Consider the following 12,591-nt stretch of genomic DNA (forward strand, 5'->3'; position numbering starts at 1 on the left):
GTTTATTTTTTTTTTAGACAAGTTTTCCTATACAGACTAGGCTAGTCTTGAACTCAAGGTAATCCTCATACCTCATACCTGCCACCGAAATATTAGAATACAATTATGTGCCACCATATCCAGGTCAGAAAAAGAAATGACAGGACTAGAGTGACAGCCTAGTAAACAAATGTACCGCCTGATACATTCTTTTGCTGATCTGGCAGTGGTGTGGGGGCAGCAGCAGCAAAACTCAGGTCAACAACTTCCAGAAACATTTAACCCAAGGGAGCTCTCTACGGTCAGGGCTCAGACCTATGAAGGCCAATGACAGGTATGTAATAGTCCACCAGCTTAAGGGGTTGTTTGGACTTCTGCTGGCAGGCACACTGTGAACAGCAACTTGGTAATATATTCCAAAAATAGAGCATTCACATAACTTCTCACTCTGCAAATCTTACCATTTAAAATCTACCCTAAATGCATTGTTATACACATATGAACTATGTGGACGAATACAAAAGCCTCTTCCATTTCAAGTAGCAAAATAGCCAGAAGCAACCCCAAATCCCAACAGTAAAGGGTTACCTGGTCAAATAAATCACAGGGCCTCCTACCCAAGGAACATGATGGGGTTGCTACAAAATTCATCTCAAAAGGCTGAGGATAGAGCCCAGTTGGCAGAGTGCTTGTTTAGCATGCATGAAACCTGGGTTCAGTCTTCAGCATGACATAAAACTAGGCATGGTGGAATATGCCTGTACTCGCAGCATTCAGGAGATAGATTAACAAGGATCAGTAGTTCAAGGTCACCTTCAAGTACATAGCAAGTCTGAAGCCAGTCTTGGCTACATGAAAGTCTGTTTGATTTTTTAAAATTATTTTTATTATTATTTTATGTGTATGTGTGTATGGATATTTTGCCTATGAATATGCCAGAGAAAGGCATCAGATCCCCTGCAACTGGAGTTAGAGGCAGTTGTGGGTGCTAGGAATCAAACCTCAGTCTTTCACAAGAGCAGCCAGGACTCTTAACTGCTGAGCCATCTCTCCTATACCCTGCTTGTTTGTTTTGTTTGTTTGTTTTGTTTTATTTGTTTGTTTGTTTAAGACAAGGTTTCTCTATGTAGCCCTGGCTGTCCTGGAACTGGCTCTGCACACCAGGCTGGCCTCGAACTCACAGAGATCTGCCTGCCTCTGTCTCCCAAGTGCTGGGACTAAAGGCATGCACCACCACCTCCACCAGGCAGTTTTTCTTTTCTTTTCTTTCTTTCTTTCTTTTTTTTTTTTAAAGATTTATTTATTTATTATGTATACATCTGTCTGCATGTATCCCTGCAGGCCAGAAGAGGGTGCAAGATCTCATTACAGATGGTTGTGAGCCACCATGTGGTTGCTGGGATTGAACTCAGGACCTTTGGAAGAATAAGCAGCGCTCTTAACCTCTGAGCCATCTCTCCAGCCCCTTTTGTTTTGTTTGTTTTATTTTTTGAGATAGTTTTGTTTTGTTTTGTTTTTTTGAGATAGGATTTCTCTGTCTCTATGCAATAGCTTTTGCTGTCCTAGAACTCATTTTGTAGGCCAGGCTGGCCTCAAAGTCACAGAAATTCTGAGTGCTGGAACTAAAGGCATTCACCACCACACCCAAATTTTTTGTTGTTGTTTGTTTTGAGACAGTCTTACTATGTAGTTCTGGCTGTCTTAGAACTCTCAATTATAAACCAGGCTGGCTTCAAACTCACAGAGATTTATCTACTTCTGCCTCCCAAGTGCTGGGATCAAAGGTGTGTGCCAACACACCCAGTAAGACTCAGTTTGAGAAAAAAAATTAAAAATTTTATCTCAAGATGAGTGTTTTTTTGTGAAAACACCAAGTCCAAAAGCAGTTTGTAGATTAGGATGTTTTTGACTCACACAAACCCAAAAGCTCCTCTTGTATACATGGTCCTCACAGTTGTCTCTAAATGGATAAGCCTAAAAGACACAAACCTAAGTAAACACATGGCCAAATGACCTTTTCTGGGTGGGGAGGGATAGAGCCCAGGCAGATTCCCCCCCTTGGTGGTGCTGGATCAAACTCAGGGTCTTAAGAATGCTTGATAAACCATTGGTGGTGGTGGTGGCGCACACCTTTAGTCCCAGCAGTTGGGAAGCAGAGGCAGGCAGATCTCTATGAGTTCAAGGCTAGCCTGGTCTACACAGCAGGTCTAGGACAGCCATGGCTGATTCACAGAGAAACCCTGTCTGAAAAGAGAAGAGGAGAGGAGAGGAGGGGAAGGGAGGGGAGGGGAGGGGAGGAGAGGGGAGAAGAGAAGAGAAAAAAGAAAAGAAAGAAAAGAAAAGGAGAAGAAAGGAAAGGAAAGGAAAAAAAGATGCTAGGTAAAATGAATACGGTGACACACATCTGTGATTCTAGCACTTGGGAGGCTAAGGCAGGAGGATCTCCAAGAGATGGAGGCTAGCACAGACTATACAGTGGTGCAGGCCATCTAGAAAGAGGAGACGCTGTCTCCAGAAAACGACAGAGGGAGGCCAGGGGGAGAGCTCAGCTGGCAAAGTACAAGCCTAAGAACCCGGTTCAACCCTCGTAACTGTATCAAAAGCCATGTGCAGCAGCACTCAACTGTAATCACAGTGCTGGGAGGGCAAAGACAGGGTCCCTAGAGCTTGCTGGGCACCCTGTCTGGATGAATTGGCAAACGCCAGGTTCAGGGAAAGACGCTGTCTCAAAAAATAAAGTAGCCGGGCGGTGGTGGCACACGCCTTTAATCCCAGCACTCGGGAGGCAGAGCCAGGCGGATCTCTGTGAGTTTCGAGGCCAGCCTGGTCTACAGAGCGAGATCCAGGAAAGGCGCAAAGCTACACAGAGAAACCCTGTCTCGAAAAACCAAAAAAAAAAAACAAAAAAACAAAAAAAAAAAAAAAAACAAAACTAAATAAATAAATAAATAAAGTAAAGGGGGACTGAAGAAGACACCCAACATCAATCTCTGGTCTCCCTACCCACAAGCACACATGTCCATGTGCACACTCTTCCCACACAAAAGCAAAGGTTGCTAGGCAAACACCGTATACTGAGTACATTCCCAGATCCCAGTAAAGACTTCTACCTGTTTGTTCTTGGTTTTTTGTTTATTTTGAGATGGCTTTACCAGTCCAGGAAAGCCTTGAACTACATAGGCAAGGATAGCATTCAATTCCTGATCTTGCTTCCACCTCTTCAGTGCCGTGATTAAAGCCATGTGCTATCATACCCACCTCAGATCTCCACACTGGGGATTTAACCTAGGGCTTCAAGCATGCTAGTTAAGCATACTACTGCTGAGCTACAGTCCTAATCTTCAAACTTTTATTTTTCATTCCACATTTTTTTGTTTGACATCTTTCCCATAACAACAATAAAGTCATTTATTCTTATGTGATTAAAAATGTATTAAAATGTTTTTAAAAGATAAGAAATAGGGGCTGGAAAGACAGCTCTTCAGTTAAAAGCACTGGCTACTCTTCCGGAGGACTCAGGTTTAATCCAGCACTCTTATGGTGACTTATAACATCTATAACTCCAATTACAGGGAAGTCTATACCCTCTTCTCACCTCCATGGGCACCAGGAACATACATAGTACACATACATACAGGAAGGTAAAACACTCAAACACATAAAATAAAAATAAATAGAAGATATGAATTGATGGAGCTGGGGAGATACCTCAACCAATAAAGCACTTCACACGCAAGCATGGAAACCTAAGTTTAATTTCCAGCACCCACATAAAAAGCTAGACATGCTGGCATATTCTTGTAATCCCAGAGCTGGAGAGGTAGAGACAGGAGGATCCATGGAACTTACTGGCTGGCTAGCCTAGCTTAATTTGGCAAGCCCCAAGTCCTAGTGAGAGGCCTTTCTCAAAACGCAAGGTTTGGGGGCTGGAAAAATGACTCAGTGATTAAGAGTGCTTTCTGCTCTTGCAGAGGACCAAAGTTTAGGTCCCAGGAGACACATTTGGTAGCTCACAACTACCTGTAACTACAGCGCCAAGAAATCTGACGCTGTCTTCTGACCTCCTAGAGCAAGCATACACACATACACACACATACATGCACACACAATAATAATAAAAGAATTTAAAAAAAAAAAACTTTTAGGGTTGGGATTTAGCTCAGCGGTAGAGTGCTTGCCTAGCAAGCGCAAGGCCCTGGCCTGGGTTCGATCCTCAGCTCCAAAAAAAAAAAAAAAAACCTTTTAAAGGTAAGAAATGATGCCAAGAACTTGGCTGTTCTCTGTAGTTCAGCTACCAATATACTTGAGCCTTCTGCCTTTGGTCTCTAGTTCAACCCAAATCCCTCTTGTCCAAAATTAAGTTTCTCTTGCTTTTGATGGCACCTGATGGGTTGCAAATAGCCCCTTGGTATTAAGAGACCTTCCTGTCATAGAGGAAGCATCCCACAGATGCCTCATAAACACTGCCAATTTCATTTCTTGAGCAAAACTAGAGTCAAGACAACAGGCTGAGGAATATTTCTTTGGAGTTCCCCAACCTCCCCAGAGGCCGAGGCAGGTCCAAGACCATCACCGTGATGGCCTTTGGGTTATTTTAGACACTAGTTGAATAGTGTAGATTTCTGCCCTCGTAGAACAAGGATAGAAACGCTGCTCAGTCACCACCAGAAACTACCACTAGGGATGAGGCCTCTCTTTTGCTGTTCATACACCAAAGGTTGTTGGGTTGGATGTAAATCATCCAGCAACATCCACACAGGAAACACCGGTCCCACCAACTCAGTAGCAAAAGCTTAAACTCCTCCCCAAACTGCTAATCCTGGTGACAAGACATTCTGGGGCCTATTGTCTGACACCATCAGTCTTTTCAAACAGCTCTGCCTCTAACCCATCCACCATGCAGGGAAATACCTGGCTATGCCAATGGCATTAAAGTGGTCAACAGCACAACTGACTCTGAGGGCAGAATCTACCATGAAAGAACACGGCAGACTGAAGGATGGATGATTCCACAAGGGGCTTTCCAGACCTCTAAAGAACTAGCTAACAGTACAAGCCTCTGATCTTTAGGAGTGAGACCTAGGAATCCTTTTAAGAATGAACCAATAGGGACTTGGGGCTAGAGAGATGGCTCCGTGGTTAAAAGCACTGGCTGCTTGCTCTTCAGACAGCTCACAACTATCTGTGACTCCAATTCCAGGGAATCCAACACCCTCACACAAACATTTATGCAGGCAAAAACACCAATGCACATTAAAAAATTATATAATTTTTTTTAAAGCAAAACAAAACCAGGGGCTAGGGATGTAGCTCAGCTGTTAAAATGCTTGCCAAGCATCCAGGATGCCCTGGATTCTATGCTCAGCACTGCATAAATCAGGGACAGTGGAAACTCAGGAGGTGGAGTCAGGAAGATCAGAAGATCGAGATCATCACTGGCTACATAGTACCTTTGCAGCCAGCCTGGGCTACATGAGACACTGCTGTTTCATTGTTCACCCAACAACCAATCCATCTCATTCCTAAACTCCCTGCCTTTGCTTCTGCTCTCCTCAAAATTCACAAGGCTGTCTTACCCTCGACCTACTCACTTGACAATGCCAACAAGGCACAATTTTAAAAGTGGGGTGCCTCTGAAGCTGGGCCTTACCTGACTTTGTTTCTTGCCTCCACTGACCATGAGTGAAGAGCCCCAGTCCCTCATTTGTAAACTATGGATAGCACTTTCTCTAGATTTGTTGTAAGGATTCAATGAAGCAACACTCAGCGTGGTACCCAACACATGCAAACAGATTCAGTTGACACTATTCACTCCCCAATCGCTTCTACCCGAGTGAGTTCAAAGACAGAAGACCTTTCCCCCTGCATCTTCAAAACTACAGGATAGGTGTTAATATTTGGATCCCACCCCATGGTGCCACCCTGTGTCCTGATGTCAAAGTCTCCTCTTAAGGAAAAACTCTGCCCATATTTCCTCTCTCTCTCTCTCTCTCTCTCTCTCTCTTCTGCTTCCCTCCCATGAGGTGCGCACCCTTGAACCCCCCTCTCTCTTCTCCCCCTCCACTCCCATGAGGTGTGTACCCCCGATCCCCCTCTCTGTCTCCCTCTTTCTGTCTCTTGCCTCTTTATCTCTCTATTATAATAAACTCTCCACGTGGATGCATCATCTGGGTTGTGTTATCACTGGCCACCACCCGGCTGCCATGCCCATCAGCCCGCTGCTGCATCTGCCCAGCACGCCAGCATGGTTCCCTGCATGCTCAGGATACCCATGCCCCGCCCCCACATGATAATAAATCATAACAACAGGCATGGTCTCAGCTGACCCCTGTGCCATCCTCAACTCTTACCTGCCCAACATTGAAGGTCAGTGTGATGGCATAAAAGAAATTAGAGTTGGCACTTCCTGCATAAATCCACAGATGCCACAGGACAGGGAAGAGAAGGGAGCAGACGATGATGATGCAGGTGAGGACGAAGATGTTCCGCAGGACTGCAAAGACAGATGGTCAGTTAGCCCAGCAGTCCTTCTCTGACACCTTCTTTTTGCTGTGACAGCCACACAGGACAGGGAGCAGCTCACATGGCTCAAAGGCAGAGCACTCCCAGAAATACTGTGTGTTAGGAGGCAAACCTCAGGCCCAGGTCAATGGCTCCCCATGCCCTTAACTGCTGGGAATCTGTATTTGGAGACTTTACTCCCCCTGCAGGCTTATCTGCCTAAAAACTAGCCACAATCAGCAATCCGGAGAATGTTTCCAGACATAACAATGAGGACATTTCATGAAGACACTGGTCTTCTGTTCTCCAATTCTTCAATTCTCTCATCACTTGGGTACTACATGGCCATGATGTCTCACGGATGAGAATGGGGCATGAACCGGCATGATTAGAGTTCCACGGTGGGTCTGCATGGTGCCACAGCCCATACAGGGTAAAAATGCACTGTCTCATGTGCTTGTATTGGTCTTTAAATAACCCTCCTTACCCTTCCTTGGATGACTTACAAATCTCTCTTCCTCCTCACACTCCCAAACAAGGTCTCATGTAGCCCAGGCTGGCCTCAAACTAGCTAAAGATGACTTTGAACCCGATGCTCCTGCTTCTACCTCCCAAATGTTGGGTGCATACCACGACAGACCACACGTTTTAATTATTTCATGTATGTGAGCATTTTGTTTGCATATATGTCTGTGTACCATGTGTGTGCCTGCTGTCCATGGAGGTTGACAGACAGTCAGATTCCCTGGAACCGGGGTTATGGACAGCTGTGATCACCGAGTGGGTACTGTAAACTGAACAAGTGCTCTTAAGCACTGAGCCATCTCTCTAGCCCATAAATCTCTCCTTGATGCCCTTCTTTCTTACATTACTCCTTGCTCCAGAAGGAAGGCTGAGACCCTCTCTCTAGTGAGGAGCTCTATACCAGCGCTTGGACAGGCAGGCAGAGCCCAGTCAGACTTAGGGCACAGATGGTGACCACACAAAGAGCTGCCTCTAAGGGACAGCTAGGTTAAAATCCTGCTCTGGCAAGTGAAGTGTGATGGTCCATGCCTATAACTGCAGTACACAGGAAATGGAGGGGCAAGATGAGCCTGGGTACATGAGCCCCTATCTCAAAACAAAACAAAAACAAAAACCACCACAACAAAATTCATCTGTCATTTATTAGTTTCTGTAAATCTTAGCTACCTCATCTCTAAAATGGGGCTAAAATGCCTGTTACATGAATTAAATGAGACATGTAAAAGTCAGACATGGGGACAAATACCTGGTCTCTGAGCCCCCAAAAGGGAGGCTGAGGAGGGAGAATGGCTACATAAGTAAGAAACTGTCTCAAAACACCAATCTCAACAGGAAAGGGCATGGGAAACGCCTGGACGTTGTATTACTGGATGAGTTTTCTGTTGCTGCTCTAGCCAATTCCCATGTCAGCATTTTAAAAAGCACAGTTTACCACTACACACTGCTTGGGTCTTCTGGGCTGCACTCAAGGCCTGGGCAGAACTGTGTTCCTTCTGGGTTCTCTTGAGAAGAATCTACCGGCTTCCTTTTCCAGCTTGCTGGGGCCTGCACTCTTGAGCTCATAACCCCCTTACAGCTTCCAGCACTGGAGACCCAAGCCATCTCAGAGTCTACCATTCTTGCTTCTCTGGCCTCCCTCTCCCACTGCCTTGGCTACCCGCTGCTCTGTTTAGTAGACTGTATTTGTTAGAGCAGGTTTAGATTCACAGAAAGTTGAGCAGGAGACACAGTTTATACTCTCCACCTCCACCTTTCTTCTTGAGATAGCCTTATGATTACACTATGCCTACCTAGATAACTCAGGATAATCTCATCTTACAATCACTAATGTAAAGTCCCTTTTGCTATATAAGGTTCTGGAAATTATGATACGGACATTGTTGGGAGTTACGAGGAAGGGAATTATTCTGCCTACCACAGGGTACTCAGTTTGTTTTCTTTTAATGTGATAGGAATCATCTGACAGTAGATGTTATTGTTATTTCTCTTTAGACTTTATTATATTTTAAATGTAAATATTATTTTAAGTTAAGCAAACAACATAAAAAATAATCATCTGCATTGGGCCTGGTTCCCAGCACGCACTTATTGAAGTGTTGTTCCTATTTCTTCTCTGATCCAGACTCACAGGAAACCAGTTTTCTTTAAGATAAGGTCTCACAGCCGAGCGGTGGTGGTGCAAGTCTTTAGTCCCAGCACTCGGGAGGCAGAGCCAGGAGGATCTCTGTGAGTTCGGGACCAGCCTGGTCTACAGAGTGAGATCCAGGACAGGCACCAAAACTACAGAGAGAAACCCTGTCTCAAAACAAAACAAAACAAAAAGATAAGGTCTCACTATGTAGCCCTGGGTGGCCTGTCTCTGACGGGGATCATAGAACCAGGAACTACTTGGGCTATCAGGCCCCTCAAGTTTTATCCTGGCTGGGGTTAAACCAGAGATCTATCTGCCTGCCTCTGCCTTTCAAGTCCTGGGATTAATGGTGTGTGTCATCATGCCCAGAAAATTAAATGGGAGATTTACAAAATGAAGACAATCCCAGGTCACTAGTCTCAGTTCTACAACCACTGGGTAGAAACACTATGCTGGACTCATACACTGAAAGGAGACTGGACAACAGATAATTCTCTGCTCTAGCTGCAAATAACAGGAAAGTCCCATCAAGATGAAATCAGAGTGCCTAGGATACATCCCAGGCAGAGGTTTTGTAAGTTTCCTGGGTAACTGAATATGGACTCTGACAATCTGCCATAGAATCACCACTAATATGTGGAAGTTATTTTTAAAGCTAAGTGTTGGCAACATATATTTCACTAATTTTGCTTGCTTGGTTTTGTTTTTTGAAACAAGGACTCATATAGTTCAGGCTGGCCTTCAACTTGATATGTAGCCTAGGATAGGATGGCCTTAAACTCCTGCTCTTTCTGCCTCCACCTTCCAAATATACACCATCATGCCCAACTATAGTTCATTCTTTATAAAGATGGATAAGAACCTTTCTTTTGTTATTATCATTGTTTAAAAAGTCATTTTAGCTGGGTATGGTGGCGTACCGCTTTAGTCCCAGCACTCAGGATGCAGAGGCAGGTAGAACTCTGGGAGTCTGAGACCAGCCTGGTCTACACAGTGAATTCCAGGATAGCCAGAGCTACACAGAGAGATCCAGTCTCAAAACAACACAAGTCATTTAAAATGGGGACAAACATTGGTAGTTGATTGTTTCACCAACCACCAAAATAAAAAGCTTTAAAAACTGTTTTTCAAATGTTAGTGGTCTAGGAAATCCCCTAATTTGGACACTAGCCTCAAGGCCTAAAAGGTTGCCTTTTCTGATCTGAAGTTCCCTTAGTCCCGGATGGTCAACACTAATAGGCCAAAGCCCTGATTCAGGTCTCCTGAGACCTGCCAGGGAAGCCTGTGCCTCTTCCTCTCTCTCAGGACTAGGGAGCCCAGGGAAAGCCATGTTTACACTGAGTATTATTATATTGTTATCATCAAGCAGCATCACAAACTGAAGAAAGGAGAACGGATCTGCTTACTCCTCCCTCCACTCTGCAATCCTATATTCCAATCTCAGCAGTTCTTTCTCATCCTCTATAAACACCTTGGCTGAAAAGAACATGTATTATTTCTAGAATAAAACTTGCAGGGCCTGGTAGCCCAAGTGGTTCCTGGTACTGTGACCCAGTCAGAGACAGAGGCTCTGATGGGGTGACATCAAAGAGACTGGTACAAAAATGAAAGGCGTTTCAAATGCAGTCTCTGGGCTGCAGAGAGACTTTTCAATGTGCTTGGAAGACCTTCGCTAGCGTCCAGTTGGATTCAGGCCAGTGGTGACCTTTGTAGGAACAGGGAACTGCTACTCACACTTGCTGGCTGGAAGGCTGGGAGATTAAAACTCTACGCCAGAGCAGATGGAACTGGGGACCTGGGGCACAGGACAGCTTGTTCCAGGCACCAAGAGGTGTCAGAGATGACCAAGGCCTACACCTTTCAGCAGACCTGCTAGGTCAGACGGAGTCAAGTTCCCCAGACATTCACTGGGTGGCTTATCCAATCTGTGGCACCACACTGAAGAACAGGAACTTTTGACAAGGCCCTTTCCCCCTCGAGCCTCAGACATTCAGAAATAAAATGTCACTTAAAGTATCTGGTCTCATCAGGAGGGTATTAGGGGAATTAGGGGGTTTCAAAGGTCAAGAGATGCTTCTTTTCTTAAATTACAAGCTAGATACATGAGAACTTAAGCATAATGCTTATTATTTATTTGTATTTTAGTCAACATTCTTTTACCTTTACACAATAGTTAATTAAAAAAACAAAACAAAAAAGAAATACAGCACATGTTCAACTCCAGCCCTGTGGTAGCTGGCTTTGCATGTGGACCTCTGCAGGCTGGCACCAACTCTGCCAGCAGGCTGTTCTCTAACACCACAAGTATGCATCTGCCTGACTCATCCTGACCCAAGGCCACAGAAGCCAATGACTCACATTTATCTATTTATTTGTTGCTGTTGTTTTTGTTTTTATCAAGACAGGGTTTCTCTGTGTAGCTCTGGCTGTCCTGGAACTTGATCTGTAGACCAGGCTGGCCTTGAACTCAGAGATCCACCTGTCTCTACCTCCCAAGCCCTGAGATTAAAGGTGTGCGCCACCATCGCCCAGTGAGACTAAGAGCTATACCCAGGGCAGGACCCATTCTTTTCTTCCCCACTGGCCAATACAAGGAAACAGGTGAGGTGGGAGCAGGGAGATCAGTAATTGCTGTTGGATCAATAGCTAGTGTTTCAGTGAAACATCCTACAACATTAACAACATTCAGCTAGGACAATACTTCACAAACTCTGAGAAGCCAAGAGTCTACTCAGAGGTTCCAGGGCCCAGGGCTGAAGACATTTAGAAGTGAGTATAATAACTAAGACGACAAGTCCCACACAGGTGCTCCAAACAGGAGAGTCCCTGGACAGTTCAAATGTGGCGGCCACCACGCTCAGCAGGAACTTCAGATGAGCTGTGTCTATAAACCCCTGCCCAAGCAGTAACAGCCTCTACTTAACAGAGTCTATTAGATCATCCAGGTTTCTGAAAACTCCCTCCTCCTCCTCCTCCTCTGTCTCATCATCCCTGTGGGCATAAAACAATTTATTTCAAGATTTAAAAAATACATGTTTATTTCAATGTCTCTGGCTGCTAAGTCTGAAGCTTTGAGGGTGGAAATATGCAGGGGATGACCCTGGTTAATTACTACTGAAGATAGCTGGAGTACTATTAATATAGTTTCTTTCTCAAACTTAAAAAATATCCATGAAAGATACTTTTTTTTTTAGAGAGGTCCTCCTATGTGGCCTGGAATTCCCTTATGTAGCTCTGGCTAAACTCAAACTTGCTATCCTCCTGCCTCAGCCTTTTAAGTGTTGGGGTTAAGGACCCACACCAGGATACTTTCTTCATCTGATGGATGGAAAAGGAAAAGTCAGAGGCTCAGAAAGGCTACAACAGCTGCCCGGGTAGTTGGGACACAGACAAACTAAATTCAGCAATGTGAGATTACTGCATAATACCTCTGAGAAGGGACAATACTCTATGCAGGACAGACAGCTAAGGAAAACAACCTGCTTCAGAGAGGGACAGACCAGTGCCTGAAGCCCGACCCTCCCACAGACCGGCATGTCCATATAGTCTGACTGCCTCATGATTCATCACTGGGTGATTCTTGTCTGTGAAATGAGGATGTCACAAGCAGAAATGATGCTCCTTCCTCCCAGTCAGCTCAGACTGGTCACCACTCCACCAAGAGTCACACCTGGCCTGGGCTTGCCCTGCCCATTTAGCTGTTTACCTCTACTCTGGGGCCTACACTCACAGGCAGGTTTCCTACTTGCAGCTGGTCGGTTTCACTTCCTGGTTGACACCCAGGCAACTCCAAAACAACAAAACTAACTTCCTCTGAAGCTTGCACTTGGAGTTCATTCTGACACTTGGCTGTGTACCACAGCTCCCCCACTGGAAGACAGAAAATCAGGAGGGTAACTGGGCTCTGCTTCCTTCAAAGGGAGCCTTCAAAAGCCCTTTTACAGGCATCTGCTGAC

At 45.0% G+C, this 12,591-nt stretch overlaps 1 protein-coding gene across 1 annotated transcript in view; it reads right to left on the reverse strand.

Moving 5' to 3' along the window:
* Pigu (phosphatidylinositol glycan anchor biosynthesis class U) overlaps nucleotides 1-12,591 on the reverse strand; it is an 88,155-nt gene that overhangs the window by 11,617 nt on the left and 63,947 nt on the right. Inside the window, exon 11 of the mRNA XM_052722880.1 lies at nucleotides 6,330-6,472. Coding sequence (XP_052578840.1) covers nucleotides 6,330-6,472 — 143 coding nt within the window. The remainder of the gene's footprint in view (nucleotides 1-6,329; nucleotides 6,473-12,591) is intronic.

The sequence above is a fragment of the Peromyscus californicus genome, unplaced genomic scaffold (genome assembly GCF_007827085.1).
Source record: "Peromyscus californicus insignis strain IS unplaced genomic scaffold, ASM782708v3 Scaffold_7__1_contigs__length_154581171, whole genome shotgun sequence".
Lineage (NCBI taxonomy): Eukaryota > Metazoa > Chordata > Mammalia > Rodentia > Cricetidae > Peromyscus > Peromyscus californicus.